Genomic DNA, 25,120 nt, shown 5'->3' on the forward strand with positions numbered 1-25,120 from the left:
TCAATATTTAGCAATCAAACCAAGTCATTCAACACTTACTTGTTATTTATCATGGGTAATAATAATAGATGAATAGTTTCAGTGGAGTAACCATACAAGGGTAATCTCTTGTCACCCAATCCACTAGTTTCGTATTTTGGTTTAGGTGACCTACCAGCATCCAGATGAGCTTTTCTAAGTTCATCCATAGAAATCTAAAGTCAAAATAAACATATATTCATATAAATCAATACTAATGATTAAAATACTCGAAGAAATTACAGCTTTGCGTAAGATAGATTGATTTATACGATGTTTGACTATTAAATAACGTGTTAGCGAAGAATGCGGTACAAACAAATCAGTATAGCCGTAGATTTTGTAACTGAAACTCATGATTTATTGAAAAAATTATTAGTAGGAAATGTTTATAGCGTGCACGTGTTTTTGAGTGGTTTCCAAGTTGACAGAAGACGTTCAAGATGTTTAAGCGTCAAAAACTGATGAAAAAAATGAATAAATTGGTAATTTTATTGAATATGATTAAGAAAAATTCTAACAACAATAAGATAGTAAAAATGTGTTTACTGATACTTCGAATACCACTGAAAATAACGCAAACTTATTGAAAAAGATAATAACATGACAAGGTTCAAATCAATTATCATTTTTTTCTATATCCATGAAATTGTTTACTTCCACAGGGCTTCTGAAGATCAAAATATTCATCACGCTTTCAACTTTGTGAAATAATAATAAAAAACCACTCCAACTATAGGAGTATTGATCTCTCCGCCAAGACCCCAACTATTTTGTATTGCCATTCAAGATATTTCTAATCTATTTGAGGATCCCAGTATTACTACATCCGCCTCATTCGCCAGATCTTGAGCCGTGCGATTTCTATCAAGATTTGAGTTCTTCGAAGCTATCAACGAGGAAAAGACGGAGCTGAAGTTGTTAATTAATAGTCACACCTCGTATAAAACAACAAAATATATTAAAAAAAAATAAACGATCGGAAAAAGTTTACTACATAGGAAAAGCCGATAGTAAAGTAATTTCCGAACTTATCGTAGATTAAAGACTCAATGTATACACACCCTGTTTTATCAAGTTGTTTACGACCCCCGTGGGAATCGGAATTTAGTCATTTGCCTTTTCTAACTTGATATTTATATAGCTAGCGAAGCTGTCAAGTATAAATTTTAGATTAGTTTATCGGAGGACAGTAACACAGAGTCTTGGAAAGTCTATGAAAATAATAATTTTATTAAAAAACCTCTCTCTTCTACTATAGTTCTGAGAAATTGTAAGATCAATATATTAGTCGAACAACTACCGGCTTCTTTCATGAGTCACAAAGTGTGACACCCCATTCGTATCTATATATGAAATTTCAATAATTACAGTAGAAACTATAGAACTTGAGCATATGAAACAGTAGATGTGGAGCGTTTACTCCGTACTGCAATAAATGAAGAACCAAGCTATAAATCATCAGCAGTGCTACTACTAATCAATTTGCAATTCCTATCCCTTGGAGGTTCTCCAGAATTAAAAAATTCTCCGGTAGTCACTGGCTTGGAAGTGAAGCTCTTCCACTAGGTGCAGCACCTGGATCACCAGGTCTGTTTTTATGCTGAAGAGTTTGAAGTACCTATAAAGATTACAGCCATATAAGTTTCTCACTCTGAGGGGTTTGTCTCAGCTATACAAATAGTGGTATATTTGTAGCTACATAAATGAAGCCTTTGTTTATTTCAACAGTTAATCCGCGAGTAAGGAATTATCACTGCAGGTATGGAAACTGTAGCAGCTTCAAGATTGGTCAAGTCGTCGGTAATTTCATTGCTCTGGAATCCCACACACCAAAGAATCAGAGCAACTCTACTGCCATTTCGCCATAAAACATGACCAATATTTCAAATTTTATATCAATATTATGAATAATTGAAATTCATCCGTTTACTATGTTTGAAATCGAGATGTATCGAGATAAATCGATAATGTAGCTAACTAATTATAGTTTTAGTTTGTTATACTATACAGAAATCTGTATTAAATTAAAATACGCGTTTAACGGTGTGTATCTGAGATGTCTTTAATCTACGATGTTGTGAATTTCAAAGGTGATGGGTGTTTTGAGTATACAGTGGAAAGTTTTCATTTTTGTTTAAAAGAAATACATGAACAACTATACCAGTTGATTCAAGTACACGGTTGTGCTTAATAAACAGGTATACGGTGCATTAGTGCTGGTATAGGTCAATGTCAGGGCTCCAAAAGACATTTAGACCCATCGTAAATTGAACACACCTCCCACTAATTTGTGAAACTCGGTCAACTGAAACCCCATTAGTTTCGAGTGGGGTTGTACTTGTAAAAAATTTTCGTGGATCATGGGTAGCTACTTGTGGACATTTTACTTATTTAGCTTCTGTTTAACCGAGGCTACTCCCTACCACACTTTCTGCAATCTCATAAATAACTTGAACCAAAAGTTTCCGTTTTGTGCAACCGCTCATTTATTTCAATTCTTTCTCTATCATTTTTCTGAGTAGTTCTAATTAATAAATATTTTAACATCCTCAGCTTCCATATGGAGGTTTGATGCCATCTTGTATGCGTTTCGAGCTGACTTCAATATGCATTACCATTAAACATATACATGTACATTTCAGTCACACGTGTAATGGAATGAGTTCAATTTTTGGTGACGCTTAAACTCTACCACATTGATTTTATATACATTGAATAAGTCAATAATATCAATTTTGAAATCACTTAACCTCAAAATCTATTTTGATCAGGAGCCTTCAAGAGAGTTCGTAATATAATCTGGTGCACGAAAATTTTTTCAACTTGATTATGCTTTTAAAATGATGTAACCACAAAAAGAGCCATTCGCTTTTTTAAATTCAAGAGTAAAATACATTAAAAAATGGCGTCACCATTTAAAACATTAGAAGGTGGCATGCATTCAATACGACATTATAAAATGGCGTCATCAACAATAAAAACGACATTTAAAAATGGCGTCAGCTCTGAAAACGACATTTTAAAATGATGTCATAACTAAAAAGGCCATCGGCATTAGAAACGACATTCTAGAATGGCGCCAGCAGTGGAAACGATATTTAAACTTGTGCTACCTGCGAAAACGACATTATAAGATGGGGTCAGCAATGAAAACGACATTCAAAAATGGTATCACCAATGTAAACAGTTAAAAATGGCGTCACCAATGAAGACGACATTTAGAAACGGTTTCACCAGTGAAAGCTACATTTAAAAATCTTGTCACTAATGCAAAAAAAATATAAAAATAGTATCGTCTTTGAAAATGACATTTTGAAATATCATCAGCACTAAAAACAACATTCTAGAATGCTGTCAGTAGTGGAAACGACATTTAGAAATGTGTCACCAGAGAAGACGATATTATAAGATGGCTTCAGCATTTAAAACTACATTCAAAAATGGTATTATCAATAAAAAGATTTAAAAATTGCGTCACCTATGAAAACGACATTTAGAAATAGCTTCACCAGTGAAAGCGACATTTAAAAATATCAGTAATGCAAACGACATTTAGAAATGGCTCTACCCCTAAACACGTCATTTAAAAATGGTATCACCATTGAAAACGACTTTAAGAGTAGGGTCACAAATGACATTTAGTGTCACTAGTGAAAACTACATTAAAAGAAGGCGTTACCACTGAAAACGATATTCAAAAATGGCGTCGCCGATAAAAATGACATTTTAAAACTGCGTCAGCAGAAAAATAGACATTTTATAATGGCGCCTGTAGTAAAAATGACATTTTAAAATGGAGCCAGCAGTAAAAACGACATTTTAAAATGGCACCAGCAGTAAAAACGATATTTAAAAATGGCGTCTTCACTGAAAGGTACAATAGAAGATAGCGTCAGTCAGATATTTTAGAACAGCGTCATCATTAAAATGGACATTTTAAAATGGCGTCAGTCAGCAGTAAAAGACATTTAAAATTGCGTTAGCACTGATGCGGCGTATTAACACTTGTCGTGCATTTGAATCCTCTGGTAATATGTTTGGTTAACTTTTAGGTATAATTTGTAAAAAAGGTGGAGGGAAAAAGAGGTGAATAATAAAAAAATGTTTTTCCAAATACAATAGAAGAAAAATTGGATTTTAGTAACAATATAAAATAAAGGAAAGGTTTTTCAAACACGAAAAAATAAAGCAATAAAGAAATTTGAAGCATTAGTTTTAGACCAAAATCTTTAATTAGAAAATGAATAATGGCACGATTTTGATGACCTGAAAGGTACACCACATTACAACATCATAAAAATCAATGATGGAGAACATATAACATTTAGAGACAAAACTTTGTTAAACAGTAAAATAGGAAAATTGAGGAAAACTTGAGACTTTGTCAAAGAGAAAAATGATAGGAAATCATGCTCACATTTAAGAGATTAGAAAATTTGAAAAGAATAAATGAAATGAATAAAAGAAGGACATATTCTGATAAAAGTTTGGCAAGATAAACTGGTCACAAATGTTAAAATAATTATCACCTTAACGTTCACTAATAAATGTTTTATGATGTATTTGCATTCGAGGTTTTTTAATGTGGTCATACTAAAATCTAGTGAAAATTTAGATATATTCACTATTTCTTTTGTTTTATAGTACTTTGCCAAAAAAAACTGTGTTATTATGAATTTTCAAATAAGCCAACGGCTAGGATAAAAAGTTTCTAAAAAATCATGATAAAGCTATACTGCCTTATATATAAAGGGTCTTTGACAACATTTTTTAACCTTATATGTGTTTCCATTTGAACAACGTTGCCAAATTTACAAAGTAGTTTTGAGATATATGAAATTTGTAACAATATCTCAGACTACACAGTTACATGAACTGCTCCTTTGACTGAGAATGTGGCAAAACATCTTAAAGGTCTAACATCAAACCGATTTTGAATAATTCTATATTTTCTGAGTTTTTTTAATGATTTTATGGTTCGAAAATGGTTTCTGATTTGTCCACAAGCATAGGAAACAATTTCAGTTGTTTTAGAAGAATGATAAAGTAAAGTTTGGAATTGATTTTCGAAAAATTGAATTTTCGTCTTCATTCAAAAATCTCCAGGTTGGCGTTAGTCCTAACAGATGTTTCGACACTTTTCTTTTGTTGAGGAGAATAACAGGTCCATGTAACTGTATATTCAAGAACAATATTTGATGTTAGATTTTCAGTTATATTGACAATAATGTTTAATGCTTTATATTTTCTTGTAGCATTCAAAAACCTTTTTATACAATTTTTGAAATTATTAGTAGACAAATAAATAGCAGAAAGCACCAGCAAATAGTTCTATTAATCTACGTATCACACAGCGGTTTGTTCACTCACCATCTAATTGATCATCGAATATACATGAAAGCAAAGGAAAATTTTAATTTATTAAAACCATTTTAAGGATTAAAATGGCGACTGCATATGATATAAGATAAATTCAATAGCATCAGAGTTTCAAATTGACAATTTCAGGAGGTTCTGAAACTAGAAATTGTTGTAAATATGTTTTCTTTTAAATTTAAAATATATTTTGATGTGAAAATCAATACGACGAAAAAGTGCTACACTACAAAGTTGCCCGATAAATATTTTTCACTGATATCGAAGTTTAAGTATTCAAGTAGTTGAATAAAAAAAATATATATTCATACGCAAATAATTTAAGTATTTGTTTTATTTTATACCACAGATCAATAAATATTCGGTGTAACACTGATAAGAGATAACCATAGAACACATCTGGCGTACCATCTTTTATTTGACAGCTGTCAAATTTTTAGTTCATTCCCTCAGATAGTTTGCGAGAATTTTTTAAAGTAAATAACACATAGAGTTAATGTTAAAGACATATAAAGCGAGGTATGGGAGCTTCTTAAAATGGGGCGTCTACTACTAGAGATAGACATAGGTATACCACTTTCAGTCCCTGTCAACTCTATTATGATTGGATCGACATGACTTCGAAGTTTCGAATGTTAAGATAAACGGATACTCTTTCTCCCTCGTCCAGTTCAATTGTGTTGATTTTCGAGATATATTACATTCTGAAAACCTACTCCTCTCTCGCTGTTAAGTATGACTTCACGGAGGGAGGATCTAGTAATCATACTCTTCCTTTAGGTCCTTGAAGTTCATAGCTTCTTCTTAGTCTTCAACTGCCTGCTATATTATCTACTCGATCCTTTTCTAAGCAGCGGAGTTTTTTAAGAACCTCAGTCGCAAAAGAGCTTGTCTCTTCCCAGGCTATTTCTGATCAGAGCATAGTCTCCGGACGAAGTTTCTGCTTCAACACCTTCCTAAGTAATGAGAGTATGACTCGAAAACAAGGGCACGCAAAAAATACATGCTCAGAATCTTCGTTTACATCGGAGCAAGACGGACACTCGATAGACGTATTCTGCTTAAAACGATACTGACAATCATGCCCTGATATCATCTGAGTCAAGTAATAATTGACATCTTTATGTTCACAGTTCACCCAGGTGTTTGCCATCGTTGTAGGCTGTTCTTCCGTTCTTTATTCGTAATTCGGTAAAACTTTTTCGCTGTTGAGGGCACTTATCTCTTCAGCAAGTAATCTTATAGGTAGCATTCTGGCTACCACGAACACTGCGTTTTGAGACACCGTTCGCTTTCCACTCATAAAGCACTCAGTAAATATACTAGAAATTATCTTACTACGCGATTTCTGTATTTTTAATGCGTCAGCCCATATCGCAATGCCATAAGTGACTACAGAGGTTACCACAGTTTCCTCTATTTATGCTTTGGACCTCCTAGGGCTGTGCTAAGACTGTTCTGACCATCGTCGCTTTGTCGTTGTGCCTGCTGTTTAAAGTTAAGACGAGCGTCAATCATTACACCTAAGTAGCCAAAATAAGAATTAGACGTTATTTTATTCGCCCCGACTTACAGTGTGCATCTGCGGAATGGGTTGCCACCAAGCAGTACTTCTTAGTCTCTCCATTCCATCTACTCCCTGCTGTCGATTCCTTAGCTGTGTAGACGATGAAATTAATAGCATCCAGGGTAGAGTGGGTTTTTCGCAAGCCATATTGGTCATAAGAGAGAGCAGCGGTTTAATAATTCGTTCAAGCCTACCGTGGATAATCCATTCCAGTATTTTTCTCGCAGTATCTAACATGCAAAACGGATGATAGTATGATGATTCGTCAGGAGATTTTCTCTCCTTACATGGAGGCACTGGTCTCTGTTGTTTACACTTCGTAGGAAAAAGTCCTTCCTCAAGACACTCGTGGTAAACCTCTAAGAATAGTGAAGTGTCAATTTTATGGCTTCTTTTAAGGCAATGTTTGGAATTCCATTTAGTCCCGGAACTTTTGTGTTTCCGACTCTGGAACATGTTTCCATTAACTGTTTTCCTATGATAGGTGAAATTTCTTCAATACTGCATCCTTGTGTTGAGGTTCCCTTTGCTGCGGGAACATGGCTATAACGATCCTGTCGAGGAGTTTGGGATTTGGCTGGGATTTCAAGTGTATCATACATGTGTATATGACTACTACCGCGTGAGGGGTAAAAATGAAAAGTAATTGGATCAAAAAAGTGGCTTGACGAACCAAACAGCTTTGGCAGTAATTTGAGTGGGTCTTTTTATGAAGAATAACGTCAAAGTATAAACATACAATGGAACAAAATCTAGAGTTGATTAAACATTGTTTTTTAACCGGAGAAATATCGTAGAAACCATCATTGACCATTTGACTATTATGTACAGTTTAAGCATGGCCATATAAGGACCGAACAAAAACGACAACAAATTGATTATTTAGAAAACTATTTGGAGCTGATAAAATCAAATATGCGGTGTCGTTGAGTGGACCTATATTAAGAAAAAAAATTCTTTCGCTAAGATTACACCAAATCATATTCAAGGACTGTAACTTCGAATCTACTGACTGTTTTCTTAAATGAAAAATGTCTTTAGAAAATAAATATGAAGAAGATGGGGAAGTCATCGATTAAACCAAATCTTATTTTTAGGCCAAAGAAATCCATTTTATAAAAATTATACTGAAAAATTGGAAATGTATTTGACTTATTATCTTGAAGAATAAAATGAAATTTGGATTGTCCGATGATTTAGATTATATATGGTGATAAATGATAAGTTATTCATAAAAAAGTAGTTGTATTTTTATTTTATACATTTTTTATTTATTATAACATAATATTCGCATTTTAATGTGCTGTCAATTTTGAAACTCCTTACTATCCACATTGTAAACGTTTACACGAATTTTAACCATAATAAATCAAATACTTTTTATCTAGAAGCATTATCTACAATTTTAATAAGAAAAAAACTATTTCTATAGTATAGAAAATCATTCAAAGCCTTTAATGCAAAAACTACAGCACATACGACGGTCTATTGGTAGATAAACACATGGAGATGAAAGAGGGCAATCTAAAGGGGCTATACAGTCACAAGATACAGCTTCAATAACAATTGAAGGTGTGGTGTTATAGCTTTCCTAGTAAACTTGATAGTACATTTTTCAGACGGAAATTATGAGAGATTTACTATTGTGATTATATTAACAAATTAGTTAATCAGATGTAGTTTAGTGAATAAAGAACCAATTATTCCAAGAGGAATCGGCGCATGAATACCGACAACTATTCCACCTTAATTTTTTTATTGGATCGTCTTCAAATTGTCCTACTGATGATGTAAATGCACGTTGCAATCCCGAAATTGCTTAAACAGTTGCAAGGAATTGTTATTTATCAGCCGGACAAATGTTTTTGTATTCCTTAAGGTGCGTCTCCATTGAACAAACAATGGGGAAATGAGTTTGTCAAACACGTTGATTAAAGTGCAGTTTTAACAAACATTTCTTATTTCAACAAACAATTGCGATTCGGCATGAAACATTATTTTACTAGTATTTTAATGGAAGAACCTCGTTCTCGTCGATGGTGGCAGAGACAATTGTTTTTATGGCGTTATGAATATAGTTGTGATGATTTCCGAAATGATTTGATAGCCGGGTGTTTGTTTACAAATTTTACGAGAATACCAAATGGAGATTTTGAATTGTTAATATCGATGATAGGACCGGTGATAAGTAAACAAAATACTAATTTTCGCCAAGCAATCAGCGTTCAAGATCGTCTGCTTTTTGGCTTTTCCTTAATTAATATAAGTTAATCCCCACCAAGGCTTCTTTTTTTCTGTGGCCCCCGTCCCGGACTTACAATTTGTTGCTAGTAACTTTTTCCTTCGTCTATATTACACTAGAAGAGTTTCAATCTTTCTTTTAATATCGGCGACATTATTTACACCTAAATTTTATGTAATGTCATCTAATGCATCTCTTCTTTTGATTTTGTTTTTGTAATCATCATTATTAGGATCCCACGATAAAGGTTTACCTTCGTAAACGTTAATTAACCTTATCAAATTCTCCTGGCTTCAAAACTCTTTACTCATTTTGCCGAAAAACCACACACACACACACACACACACACACACACACACACACTTTTCCACTGAATATTTTCAATAAAAAAATACAAATAATAATGTTTATATCCAAAAATTACGCCGGAAAGCCACTTCAAAATACACTAAAACAAGCCAAACAGGTGGTAGGGGAAGTCACTGACAAACAATGTTCGATTTAGGACGGGAACATTCTAGACAAACAAAAATTGCGGCCCTTTTCCTTCCAAACATGAAATGTTTGTTAAGATAACGTCACACCAAAAACACCGGCGAACATTGTTTGTCAAATAAAAAAGTTTCGACAAATGTTTGACAAACAATGTTTGCCCAGTGGGGACGCGGCTTTACTATTCCTCCTCTTCAAATTGTCTTACTATTGTTATAAATGTATGGGGCAACCCCGTGCCATATTGTTTAAGCCAAAATTGCTTAAACAGTTGCGAGGAATTGTTATTTATCAACCGAACAAATTTTTTTATATTCTTTATTGCAATACAAATAAAAAAGGTCATATGATTTTTCACGATAAAGTTAATATTTTTAGAGATATGAGTTTTTAAAGGTTCGAAAAATCTCGAATTTGGTACTTTTGACCCATGAAAAATGTATTAAATATTTTTTTCAATTTTTCATACAATAGTTAATGATATTGCTAATAGAAATTTAAAAAAAAATTCATTTTTCATACCCATTTTTAATTGTTAATTTCGCGCGCTCACTAGTATCGCCGTCTCTGAATCATTATTTATCATTTATCTTAAAAACTATCAACTTAATCAAAATTGTTAAAGAGGGCAATGCTATTAATAATTAAATTGTCTACAATTTGTCTTTAACAAATTTTTTTCTGGAATCAATTTTACAAAAGTTATTTAAGCATGATTCGGAATATGTACTTAAAATCACTTTTTTATCAGTTTATACTACTTTTTTGTTATTATTATAGTAGTTTATTCATTCTTATCAATAATATCAAGATATAATGGCATTTGTACATTTTTAATTAGAGCTCTAATTAACTAATTAGCTCTAATTAGATCTGCTGCCCCTAGACCAATAATAGTTGTTCGTACTTGTTGGATTTGAGCATTGGCCACAATTTGAATAAAAAAGAAATAGATACAAATATGACAGCTGTAAAGCATTGATCAATGTCATATGCAGGAAATGTAGACTGAATTTTTGTATAAACAAAAAGAGAAACTGTTTTTTTGAGTTCCATCATGGAAACTATGAGATTATTTCGCAGTGTTATTTGAAACATAAATAAAATTTGAATAGAACTTTGTTGAGTTTTAGTCCCATATTTATTTTCCCTTTAAGCATAATCTAACATATTTGATAACATTTTTTTTTATTTTAATTATGACAAAAATATAATCAGAATTTTTTAAACAATTTTCCCTGTTTAGGTAGGGTCAGATCAGCAACCCTATAATTAAAATTACTTTTTTATTAGTTTATATTACTTTATTGTTATTATTATAGTAATTTATGCATTTTATCAATAATATTAAGATATAATGGTATTTATACATTTGTTGGAATCACGATTATAAATAAATAATAAAAATTGTTTCAAATCTATGTTAGGAATATTATTAACTATTTTATGAAGAATTTAGAAAAAAATATTATTTGTATTTTATTTCTTTTTTTAATATATTTTTCATGGGTCAAAAGTACCAAATTCGAGATTTTTCGAAACTTTAAAAATTCATATCTCTAAAAATATTAACTTTATCGTGAAAATTCATATGTCCTTTATTTGTATTGTAATAAAGAATATAAAAAAATTTGCCCGGTTGATAAATAACAATTCCTCGCAACTGTTTAAGCAATTTTGATTTAAACAATATGTCACGGGGTCGCTCCATGGCAACATACATTTATATCAATAGTAAGACAATTTGAAGAGGAGGAATAGTTTTCAGTACTCTTACGTCTGGACTAAACAATAAATAATTGTTTTATGATATAAACGATAAATTTATAAAAAACTATATAGACCAGTGAATGTAGGCTTTTGATCACTTTTGTTTTTTCGAGAGCATATGAAATTGTGCACACTTATGTATTTTTAGATGAGGAATTCGATTCTGAGCTAAGTCGATATTTTTTTTGCCCAAACCAGGAATTTTCTCGTAATCAGTCAATGAAATTGAATTTTGTCCATTATGGCAAGATTATTTCATATACATATTTGCTTATGCTTAAGTTATGAAATTTACTAATTTTTCTCTCCTCTGCAAAATATATTTATTTTCATCAAAGATATTTGATGGAAATGACCATTTTCTCCTGGGAACTTTGTTGATTGCTCACTGATTTTTATTCTATTGGAAAGAGCACCACAACATGAGAGATTTCATTGAAAAAACAGCTAAATTGACTGGACTAATATTAATAATATAATAATATTAATAATACTAAAAAGTTTTATCAAAGTGATCCTCATTATAAACATGAGTGGTACTTGTCTGTGTCAAGGATGCTTTTATCGAGTGGTTACTAAATTTTGTGCACTTTGAGATATGAATTTCGAAAGTCACACATACAAGTTAAATTTGACATAGCCTGAAATTTATTGATAGGTATATGGCAAAGATCGTTACTGGGAATGTTTTGTCGAAATCTGTCATAAAATTAATATTTTTCAATAAGATATAGGGTTAGTCATGAAATAAAATCAAATTAAAAAATTGGCCAGCATCCCTATTCTCATATTATGAAAAGAAATGTTTATCATGACATCTTTACGTTTTAAAATGAATCATTTACCGATAAGATTCAAATTTCTGGAGCCATGGTAATTTTCAAACCGAATAAACTTCTCCGTACTACACCCACAACACTATCTGGTCCTTCGAGCCGGATATGATCCTATAGAAGGCTAGAAGGACCAGATAATGTAACTGGGAGAGTTAGCGTAGTCGTAGTAAACAGTTTGCTGGGTTTATAAAAATCAAAAAATGACTAAGAACAATAATCGAGAGTCCTTACATGAAACAATGGAAAAAATGAGACTTTAACCCTCATCTGTCACCCAAAAGTATACAGAAAAGTATTTTAAAAGTAATTGACATAGATCATCATCAAATGAGAGTTTGGAGTGTTTTGTCGAAATTTTCCATCCAATGTGTATCATACTATCTATACATTTTAAAATGATTAATTTACCGATATATCCCTATGTAGATCCCATGAATATTATATTTTATTTCAAAATCTTAAATATTTAATTTCTGGGGCTGTTAGTAATTTTCAACACTAAATAAACTGCTCACTACCATACCAACAACACTATATGGTCTTTCGAGCCGGATATGATCCTATACAAGGCTCGAATGACCAGATAATGTAATTAGGAGAGTTGATTTAGTGGTATGAAACTGTATGTCGAGTATATACACTTCTTATGTTTATAAAAGTATCAGAATGATTTGAGTAAACAAGTTTCAGTGGATAGGTTAAAATCCTGTAAACGCCAATTCAATTATCTTTTAAATGAGAAATATTTTTACCTGTTCCTTTAACCATTCGGAATGTGGTCTAGATTTTGCGATATCTTGTTTTAATGTGATATCTTGAATAACGGTTTTTTCTTGTGTGTCGACCAATAACATTCTTCCTGGTTTTAGACGACTTTTTAGTATAACTTGAGATGGATCGACGTCGTATACACCAACCTACATAATAATTGATAATTATTTTACTCAATTCATATATTGGAACACTACTATGTAAAATCTTCATAAATCCCTTATGGTATAGAGGCATAGAGCTATAAGGCAGTGCCAATAAATCCAACATATAATACCTGATTACCAGATCTATGAAGAGCCCAGCTTGGTAAAATGAGTCAAGAGGGCCGGACTCAGATAGCTAGGCCACTTAAAGCGTATGCCTGAGGAGCCTGAGAGCAAAGCGTACTGGCAGAAGCCCGGGGACCGGCGACTGCGCAAAGTAAACGATGGCTGAATGATGTCGAAGAGGATCTTTAGGAGCTAGGTGTGAGGGAATGGAGATGCCGAGCGTTGGACCGTGATGACTGGAGGAATGTGGTAGACACTCTGTATTTAAGCTTCTAAATTAAAATTGATTGCACTTACCTCACTGGCCATAATCATTATATTATCTTTGGTAATGTAAAATCTGGAAGGTCGTAAACCGTTACGGTCTAAAATGGCACCTATTAATCTACCATCTGTAAAAGATATTAGAGCTGGACCATCCCATGGTTCCATAGTACATGCTGCCCAATGGTAGTAGTCCCGTTTTTCTTCTGACATAGTGGGATCGTTTTGCCAAGCTTCAGGAACCATTGTCATTACAGCCTAAAAATGATATTTCAAATGAATTAATAGAATAGGGATTAGATTGTTTGGAGAGTCGTTTTGGCTCAATGTTCCGCCGCGTCCAAAATACGTATACTCTTCATTAATGAAGGTATTTGCCAGGAGTTTTGTTCCTCCCACTTCCCAAGGTGTTAGCACTCCTGAATCGAGTTACCTTTTTCCCGAAGAGTGTACAGAACATTCGCAAAGTAGACGCTCTGCTGTTTCCATGGCTTGCTCGTAGAATCTGCAGTTGTCATCCTCTGCCATAGCTATAATCTTAAGGTGGTATTTGACGTGGCAAATGACCGGCCACCAGTTTAATGTCTAGTCATCTCGAGAAGTTCCTGATATGGTTATGAAGCTTTTGGACTGTCTTAGGTAATGAATTTTTTTCCAGTAATACTCCATTTGATTCTTTAGCCATTCGTTCAGATAGTTATTGATGTGACATTTCATGAGACCACCGTAGAACTCTTCTCCAAAATATGCAATCAATGTCCTTTTTTGACAAAGCTGTCTGCTTTCTTTTTGTTTGATACGTACCAGAGGACTTATCAAAGTATTTGTTTGTAAGATGATTACATTATCGAACTAATATCTCTTGCCACTGAGTAATTTCTTCAAGTTTGACAGCAAAAAATCACTGGATACTAAGTCCTGATAATAGGGAGAATCTGAGAGAAATTTATAGCCTAATTTATGGATTTTTGTTATAGAAACTACAACCTTGTAATAAATTTTTCAAAATAATACCCGTTTTTCAACGTTTTTGTGCTTTTTACAAAAATAATTATTGTCTAGGTCATCAAAGTATTTGTTTGTGAGATGATTACATCATCGGACTTATATCTCTTGCCACTGAGTCTTATCTTCAAGTTTGACAGCAAAAAATCACTGGATACTAAGTCCTGAGAATAGGGAGGACCTCGGAGACATTTATAAACTAATTTATGACATAGAAACTGAACCCTTATATTCTTCTAGTTCAGAGGAACTTGATTTCTTTTTCAAATGTGTTTATTTTTTCAAATTCTCATCAAACCCATTGTTTTCAATACTGTTTGGTCTTAAGTGTGCTGTATTTAGGAAAGTCGCAAGAACTCGTTTGGGGTTAAATTTCATAGTCGATTGTAGGCAAACATGATACCTGATTGACCAACCATATCTTGAGATTTTTCAATGATTTCGGGTGTAGAGATCTCAACAGGGCATTTAGAATCACTACAACGAAATTCAGTTGAAAACCAATTTCATTTATTAAAAGAATACTGGGTCCCACCATCTATTAAAATCTAATTTAATAATTAGTCAACGTCTTAACTTTCCAGTTGTTTTAAAATTTTACCGAAATTTCGAATAATGAGAAAATTATTATTTTAGTTCATATTTAGAATATAAACAACTTAAATAATTCATTAATTACCTCTGGTAGTGTCCTGTTACCAGCGTGAACCAAAAATTCCAAGACGCAATCCGCAGAACCGGAATCTGACAGATTAGGTTCTACAACTGGATATAAAGTTTTCAGTTTATCACCCAATTCCTCGTTTTTCATTACACCTTCTCTGGCCTTCATCAAATTCACGTTGCCTCTCAAGGTGTTGATTTCTCCATTATGTGCAAGCATTCTGAAACAGAAAATCATTTTCTAATATTACAAAGGAAAGTCAATAAGTATCTAATTTTTTGAAATTCCCACTTTTTCATTTGATTGACATAAAACCCAGCCTCATCTTTTGATAAGCAAATCGGAAAAAATTATCAAACATTATTTTTTTGTGCAAAAAAGTGGTTTATTCAATTTATTACATTGATATGAGGTACACAACATTCTGGATGGCAAGTTGAGGTCGAAACAATCTGGATATTGAAAGTATAAGTGACTATGGGCGTCTTACAAAGCTTAATGGTTTGATTTTTGATGGATCACTTGGTATGAGAAACATTTCCTGAATATAGACGAGTTTTTACTCCGTCTCATTCCATAATAGAAAAAAATAGTGGATTTCTCCGTTAAATCAGTTTTAAAGAAGACCAAAGAGGAGTTTATCAGCTAATAAAATCATAACGACCATTTATTCTGGAATGTACATTGACTACCTACAAATTGATCAAGCTATCAATTTATTTGAGTAAAAAATAATTTTTCTGCACCAGAACCATTCAAGGGGGCATATATACATACAAGTTTCTTGGAAAAAAATCCATTAATTCCTGCCTAATCCACCCTATCCTTCAAATTTAGTTTCAAAACCTAAAGGAAAGGTAGTTGACTACAAATATGCAATCATCAAATACTTTATTATTGTTAAGAACTCGTCTACGACATGGACCGTGAAGCCGGTACTATTCGGTTATAATGGAAATCCGAAATAGTTTGATATTATTTTTCTATATGTTTTTATATATACAGCGGTAGTTTGTTTATGTTGTACTTAGAAACAATTTCCAGGGAGGCCTTTTTATTGATTTATGTTCTAGAATTATTCGAGAAATTCCTTTTTGTTATGAATTCATGCGAAAGTCAGTATATAATTGAAAGTCAGAGAGAACGGAAGGAAATAGTGAAAAGTTACAGGGAATTTAAATAAATTATAGAAATACTGAATAATTAATAAAAAAAGTAGTGATAAGTTAGTGTTTAGTGTAAGTGTCTCGGTGTAAGAAAAAGAGGGTGTTTATAAATTCATCCCGCCGTTCGAAATATGAAATGAATTGGAGAAACGTTGACAAAGGTTATAGAGCTCAAAAGATACTACTAAATAATTTTTTTTAAAGATGTTCAACACTTGGTGAAATAAATAGTAAATATTTGCTTACCTCAAGGGATGAGCCCTTTCCCAACTAGGAAATGTATTAGTTGAGAATCTAGTGTGCACCAAAGCCAAGTAAGTATCGTACATGGGATCCGATAGATCAGGAAAATATGTCCACAATTGATCGGATGTCAATTGTCCTTTGTAGACCACGGTTCTACGACTTAAAGAGCAAATGTAGAAACGCTTTCCAGGCGCTGGAATAAGATGGCTGGAACGCTTGCGTAATATAAAATATGTTCTGTCCTGTTCAGCTTCGTCTCCTGGATTTCTCAACGTAATAAACACCTGAAATAATGTTCAATTGGACTCACACAAAAATGACAAAATTGACAAACTCTGAACAATTTTAATGACAGAGCCAGAATCCTTTGTTGCCATTTCTCCCATAATTCCCACACTGGGGTTGCAATGAATAGAAATTTAATAGTTAAACTGCTCTATTTAGTAGTTTATTACAGTTTTTCCTATCGAATTCTGGATATTTTCCAGCTCAGTCATCTCTTCCTTGGTCTTCCAGTCTTCTAGTTTTTACCATCCATTCTGTATTTTATAGTTTCAATAATAAAGTCTCGATCTGATTTGTGCAAGTGAGGACAGAATGTATTGTCCAAGAAGTAGCCAATACTCCATAGTGTACCATGAGGATCAAAACTTGGAATTCTTGTTGGCATTGAAGACATTGAAACTGAAGAGTTATGTTGGACCGTTACTGATCTATTAGCAAACAAATCTGCTTGATATTCCTCTAGTTCTTTCTTGGTATACTTATTCTTGTCTATCTATTTTCGTTAGAATTTTCGCCCCCCCCCCCTATTTTCTTTCTTCCATATACCAATTAGTTCATCAATTTTTCCAGCAACTTCTCATTAATTCAGCATTTATATCATGATTTTACTTTCCCCTTGTTTCTTGTTGTTCTTTTGGTGTTCTGTCACATGCTTTACTTCTTCTATTTTGGTTTATAATAAATTAAGTAGATAATATGTTTATTGTTGGGTTTCTTACCTGTCTCATGAATGGTTCGGAGTTTTTGGCGACTGCACCTATGGAGGAATTGTTGGTTGGTACGGTACGCCAAGCCAACACGGACACATCCAATTCCTCTGCCAATTCTGCGAACTTCTGTTCGGATTGCTGATGATGCAGTTTGTCCAAGAAGAAAATGCCAGTAGCGTATTGACCGAATGGGGGCAACTGAATATTTTGTTCATCTCTATGATAGAAAAAATAGTTTAATAAATATATCAGAAGGAAAATAATGGAAGGGAATTGCACTTATAACGGTTAACCAGATAGATAAGTCCTAACGCGGAGTCATCCTGAATCACATCGACTACCCAGTGGATAAGACGAGAGTAATCTCCACCTCATCAGGGCCATATTTATCTCCATGCATCTTCAGCGTGAGGATATACTGCCGAAAGTGGTTGGAAGAAGCTGAATCCAGCAGTGACATCCCTCGGAGGAAGATCTACCGAAATGGGACCAATAGATCACGGAGGAAACAGTCAGAAGAATATTTCAAGAGATAAGGACCCATTTCAACTAGCAGCTGAGGAAGTTGAGAGACTACACCAGAGAAAATTATTGGTAATGAAGGTCAAGAAAGCAGGTGGATCACGACCAGTTGTGAAGACAAAAAGAAGAGGAAAACAAAGAAAAAAATGAGGAACCACCCAATCCGATATGGGCAGAATTTGGAGTGGATTCCAGCAACCAGTTGAGGGAATACAACTGGAAATATTACGCCAGATCATCAAGGTCGTGAAAGCAGTTGGACCGCGACTAGCAGTGAAAACAACAAGAAAGTAGACGGACCACTCAATCTGTGGATGGGTAGGACCTTACGTGAATCAGAGAAAATTATGTAACAAAGGTCGTGGAAGCAGAAAAAATAAGAGAAAAACAAAGGAAAAATGAGGAACCACCCAATCCGTGTATGGGCAGAATCTAGAGTGGATTCCAGCAACCATTTGAGGGAATACAACTGGATATATTACGCCAGGACAACAAGGTCTTGAAAACATGACCACCAGTGAAGACAACAAGAGCAAATAAAGATAAAAACCATCCTCCGTGGGAGGGCAGGATCGAAGTTGTTTTTAGTGGCATTAAAAATTTGCTTGTTCTTGTGGAAGAAAAGTCAAGTGATAGAAGAAGATAGAAGATGATAACCGGACACAGATACTTCCCTTTAACCAGAGGAAATAAACTGAAGATGGAACGGCATAGAAGACCTCGTCGGACGAGTTGAGAGGCGGTGGATGGAAGCTATTACCGGAGGAATGGGTGTGTTATAAGGCGAAATCTTTTATTTTGTTTCATTTACGTATTTTAGATGTTTTTAATTTTCATATGTAATTTTTAGTAATGCTTGTAATAAAAGTTATCAAACATAATGGAAGATCATCAATACCATTTCATCTAAATTCCCATAATAAAGAAATTCATTTGGGGATAAATCTGGTGAGCTGGGAGTCCACTTGATAAGTTTATTACAATCTATCGCCATTTTTTAAAGAATTTTTCGGTTCACCTACGGTAATTGCTTTATCTATTATAATCATCATAACATAAAAAAAAATGAAGGTACGCTAAATATTTAACACTATCGATGTTAAAAATGTATCATGATTAAACTATAATTACAAGGTTACCATAATGTTTATATTACATAATAAAGTGATAAACGAATTTACGATTCATAGGTAGAATAAACAAAAAAAAATACGTAGGTGTCGTCGGTATGCGGCCTGTTTAGACAATAGTGATTTTTTTAAAATTTATCCCGTGCTTTTTTTTAAGAAACTTAATATGTGGATGCCATATGTTTTACGATAAGAAGTCTCACGACGAATAAAATGATGTATTTGACATTTTTGAATAGAGCATTGAAATGGCGAAATTTTTTACGTAGGATAGGGATTGCTCAGCAATTGGCTTGATAGTTTCAACAAGACATTTGGCCAGGAGTTAGGTGGGACAATTAAATGCACTGAAAATAGTGGATGATCGGAAGATCGAGGAATACGGGAAGAGTTTTCCCGGAGTATGAGTTTGGTTTTAATGTCTAAAGGAATTTTGGATTTGTTGAAAGGAGGGTTGCTCGCTTTTGGCGATGAAGCACCGTCTGGAACCACAATATTTCGCTGGTTTTCCGAATTAAATCGTGGTCGCATTTCGCTACAAGATGAATTTCGTGGTTGTCGTCCAAAATTAGCTGTTGTGCCAGAAAACATCGATGCTGTGAGTAAACTGATACTGCAAGATCGTCATGTGACATACCGTGAGATTGAGGGCATTAATTTCACTCGAAAACATTCAATATTGCATGAACATGTGGCTGTAAAAAAGATTTTTTCGCGTTGGATACCACATAGTTTGACAATCGCTCTATCTATCTACTCTATCATTCGTTTGCCAGAACTGTTCAAAATAATCAGGGAAATCAAACGTAGAATACGAACCATTCTCCACCTTAACAAAGCGAAATCTCACACATCAGTTCAAAGATGAACGTTTTTGAGCAGACAAAACATCGAATTGATGGGTCAGCCACTGTTTGGCACCCATTAATCCACCCATCATCATCATCATCATCAAGCCTTTCAATCATTTGGATTATGGCTACGCTTATAGCGCTTCAAAATCCTTTTTTGAAGTGGATTGATCTTCTTTTTCTAATTTTTATTTTCTCTATAGTTTGTCGTTTGTTTTGGCTGCTTTTGTTATTATTTTCCATTCCTTTCAGTTCCGGCATTTTTTCCTCCAGTTCTCTATATTAAGTTCGTTTCTCTTTGGCCACAAAGGGATCCACTGCCTTATTCTTTTGATCATTTCAGTTGGTTTTCTTCTCATTATATGTCAAGTCCAGTTGAGTCTTTGTGCTTTTATGTATGTCACCATATTTTCCTTCTCCACCTCTTTCTATATCTTTTCGTTTTTCTTTGCTCTCCTTTCTCCCCCCTGTGTTGTGTTTGGACCTGTTATAATTCTAATTATCTTTTTCTCGGTTCATCTTCTTCTTCTTCCCTTTTGTTGATTACTGTTGTTTCCATCGCATACGTGATTAGTAATCTTATTAGGGTTTTGTACATTTTTATTTTGTTTCATTTTATCCTGTCTATAGTTGTTTGTCCCAACGTTATTCTTAGATAGTTAAAAGTCGATACTGTTTCAAAATTGTGTTTGTTAGTTTTCAGTTGATTTGCTCTGTCTTCTGGTTTTCCCCCTATTTTCATTTTGTTTTATCTGCATTTATTTCCAGTCCGAATTTGCTTGTTTCTTCTCCTAATTTTATTATCGCCTTTATTAATTTCCTTCTGTCTATTTGCTATAATGATAGTCACATCATCCGTCTATGCTACTATTTGCATTACACTCTCTTAACTTTTCATTTGTCTATCTTAAAACTTAAGTAGCAATTTATCTTTTCCAGATATTGTTGTGGTAATCGGGGACAATGTATTATATTATTATAGCTTTCCTTAGTTGTTCAAAAAATAAAATAAAACTTCGAAAATGGGCATTACATTTAATTTCAAATGCTACAAAGAAGTTTGTGAACTGTATGAACTGAAAAATTGAGGTTATGATTTGAAGGGTCACAATATGGTTTTTCTTATTTAGCGAAAAAACCAAGGCTCGGATGAATTTAAATGTATAACAGAAAACCTACAAAATTATAGGTCTACATTTTCTTTTTTTGCAACGAACACTGGTTTATTACAGTTATGACGGATTGTAAATATGTCAAACAATGACAGTTAATAGTGTACTTACTTAAGTTTGGCGTAATAAAAATCGTGCGGAATAGCAGTAAGTACGCCGGCGCCGTCTCCCGTATCATTATCACAGGCGCAAGCACCACGATGGTTCATAGAAACGGCCAATCGTTGAGCATCGCGCACAATCTTATTTTGACGTTTACCATCAATGGCAGCTATAAAACCGACGCCACAAGCTTCTCTTTCGAATTGCGGGTCGTACAGGCCCTGCTTTGGAGGAGCCTGCCACGATTCAGCCATTTAATTTTCTGAAAAAAATTTTTTTCAACAATTATGGATAGATTTATGAGTAGAATTGTGATAAATACGTAGTGCAGGTTCATGAGATCTTTGCCTACATTTTATTATAGTCGAACGACAACTCAGTCAAGTTGTTTGGAGAAATATCCCAAATTGAGTTTCACGCTTAAAATTTTGGCATATGAAGGATTAATACTAAAACATTATGAATGCTGTTTACGATGACTCGTGTCAATCGTTTTCAACAATTGAAAGTTTTTTCGATGAGGACGAGTATCATTAGAAGATGCCTCACGTGCGTGAAGTTCTGTGACGTCCAGAAAACAATAAATTAGTTGAAGCAATTGTTGACATTCAAAAAGTGTAATCTGTTCAATTGTACCTGGTGATGAAACTATGGTTTTTACTATGATTCGACTTCCAAATGTACAGATATTGAAAAGCACTAAAAAAGTGACGGCTACATCAATATCAGACTGCGATGATATACTTTTGATTGAGTCCTAGGAATCAAAAAGAACCATAAACGTGGCAAAAAGTTCCAGCAAAATCAACCGAGGTAAGTGGCTTCTAAGAATATGGCTTCACAGAGATTGAACACCCAGACTATAACCCTGATCTGGTCCCGTCTGTCTAGTTTTTTTTTTCGCAAAGCTTAAAATTAAGTAAAGAGGTGAAAGATTAAACAGTGACGATGAAGTTAAACAAACTGTATACGAATATTTTGATCCTAAAGATGAAACTCAACCTCAAGAAAATACTTATCTGACCAACAGAGATCAAGAAACTTGTAATAGTTCTATATTATGATATAGATCAATATAAATAAGCAAATTGTCAGTGTCAATATCATATTTTGATAAAGTCGAAACGTCAAAATTTATCTTTCTTTTAAAAACTATCAAAAAAAAACTAATTTTGAAACAGAAGAGACCTAAAATCAAGAACATTCAGATGCATTAATTATTATGATATTTATATAACAAGGGTACTTAGTAGATGATTATTCCTTGAGGGGAACAGTTTTATAAAGCCGAAAACTTTTAGCACGAGATGCACACAAATTTTTATGTCATACCCATTCGTTTTGAATAATAAACTTTTTTTTTCAACTTGAATTTACGAATTTTGTATTTTTATATGCGACATTACCTTGAAACCTTGATTTTGGTGAATAACAAGGGGTCTTTAAGGAGGAACGACACACCAGATTTTCACCTTAAAAACAATACAGCTCAAAAAATAAGATCAAAATCTAGAACTGCATTTACTATTATTACTATTATAAGCTAGCTTAGGATACAGAGGAGACGACATAATTTTAGTTGAATCAAGAAAACTAATAAGAATTTTAACCTAACATGGGAAAGAATCTTAGAAAAACACAAATACAGACACAATTTTAGACGTATGCAAACAATATTATATTGTTAGCAAGACCCAAGAAGTATACACAAAACTTGGTAAGATTCCCGTTCAGGGTGAACGTCGATAAGACTAAAGTTATGGAAATATAACGACAAAGATAGAATCAGGAATGAGAGTTGTAAAATAAGAAAGTAAACGGTTGTAGAATAATGGGGTTCCTAAATAATATGGTGAGAGCAAAAGATATATCCAGAGCAGCAAAGATACGACTCTACAAATCGATGATCAAGCCAACTGTACTGTATTGGGGTGAGTCCTGGGTACTAAACTTGAGGAGTGTTCTCACAGTATGAGAAAGGAAAGTGCTTCGAAAAATACTGGGGGCGTAAAAATTAAACGATTCATTGAGGAAAAACAGAGTTTAAAGAGCTATATAACGAATCCAATATTGTAGATTGTTTTGGGAAGTCGTTTTGGCTTAAAAGCCACTCTGCACTTACATAGACTCCTCCCGAAGGAGGCTATTTTTATGGGTTTCTTGTGTGCCACTTCCCTAGGCGTTAGTACTACTTCTTCAAGGTACTTAAGCCTTCTAACGAAATGAGTAGGACATTCGCAGAGTAGACGCTTTGCTGTTTCCATGGCTTTCTCGCAGAATCTGCAGTTGTCGTCTTCTGCGAGTCTAAAATTACACAAGTAGTAGAGCACTAAGAACCGGCTGGTTGCGACATATCTATGGACTGATTTCAAAACGAAATTGCCCGGAAAGCACAAATGGAAGGAGAAAAGGCTGGCCAAAAAAAGAATGGTAACGTTAGATACAAGAAGACTGGATTGAAGAGAAAGAACAGAGGACAGAATCGTAAAGAGAGTAGACGAAAAAGAGCAGAACAAAATCACCCGTGTTTTTGTCGTTTAATATGTCGAAGTAAAAAATTGATTTACCAATAAATATTTGTATTTATAAACAGTAAGAGATACACAACCGCAGGCGCCAAAAAAAATGTAAACCGTCATTTAATTTTCGTGACTGATGTCTCTGAAATACTGTTAATAGTTGGCAACTTTCTAACACAAGTTATTTATACTTTTATAAGTGAATGTGCATTTTCATAACATTCTTTTCTACTTTTAATGATCATGTAAAGACGAAAATAGTATCGAGAAAATTCGCACTAATGATGCTTGAAACAAATCCAATGTGGATCGGAATAACGACTCAAATTATGAAATAACAAAGCTATTTTCTCGACCTCATTTCTGTTTCGAATAATACTCCATTTAGTCTAGTTACCATGGAAAAAATATGGTAATACCTCGCATGGAAATGTAAGAAAATTTGAACCGTTTACATAGAAAGTTATACAAGGTAAAGGGCCCAAATTTTGTCCCCCACTCACATTTCCATTTGTAAAATCCTTAATTGACAAGAAAGAAACTCTTAAAATTTGAACTTACCATCAAAAAAATTGAGAAAATGGAAGGAAAAATCAATTTCTACTATTCAAATAACAAACAATTTATTAGTCTAAGGTCACATGTGAAAATTGATATAATATTAAATATAAAGAGATAAAAGTGGTATAAAATAATGAGAAAATCACCCAACCAAACATGTTTTTCTTTTTGTTCTTGGCCCCTGAGCACAGTTTATGAGACCATGAAGCACATTCCATGCATTGCACTTTTCGCCACGTCGATCTCGAGAAAACTTCTTGTTGCATATAAAGCCTTCGACATTTTTTTCATTGATGGATTCACTAGAATCTTCATAAGGTATTTCTCCAGAATTACTAGTCGACCACTTTTAGCTGTTGTATGTTTCTGTCTTTGTAAAAGTTTTCTGCCTTTGATATCCTTTTTTGCCCGAGACTCCTGAATTTTTATTTTATGGACAGCTGAACCTCTTCGTGTGGATGAATAACAGGCATTCCTCTAATGTCTCTTGGACTAACAGTGGTCTGCTGAACCTGTTTGCTGGTTGAGATTTGTACCAATGGAGATAAGTCCTTGGAAGAGCTGTCTAAATTGGCT

At 33.7% G+C, this 25,120-nt stretch overlaps 1 protein-coding gene across 1 annotated transcript in view; it reads right to left on the reverse strand.

Moving 5' to 3' along the window:
- The window catches only part of LOC130902058 (uncharacterized), a 51,455-nt gene that overhangs the window by 17,504 nt on the left and 8,831 nt on the right, over positions 1-25,120 (reverse strand). The window contains exons 2-8 of the mRNA XM_057813862.1: positions 21,474-21,726; positions 17,697-17,904; positions 16,693-16,976; positions 15,296-15,500; positions 13,645-13,869; positions 13,057-13,221; positions 40-194 (exon numbers count right to left, since the gene is read on the reverse strand). Of these exons, the coding sequence (XP_057669845.1) occupies positions 40-194; positions 13,057-13,221; positions 13,645-13,869; positions 15,296-15,500; positions 16,693-16,976; positions 17,697-17,904; positions 21,474-21,718 (1,487 nt within the window). The 5' untranslated portion in view covers positions 21,719-21,726. The remainder of the gene's footprint in view (positions 1-39; positions 195-13,056; positions 13,222-13,644; positions 13,870-15,295; positions 15,501-16,692; positions 16,977-17,696; positions 17,905-21,473; positions 21,727-25,120) is intronic.

The sequence above is a fragment of the Diorhabda carinulata genome, chromosome X (genome assembly GCF_026250575.1).
Source record: "Diorhabda carinulata isolate Delta chromosome X, icDioCari1.1, whole genome shotgun sequence".
Taxonomy (NCBI): Eukaryota; Metazoa; Arthropoda; class Insecta; order Coleoptera; family Chrysomelidae; genus Diorhabda; species Diorhabda carinulata.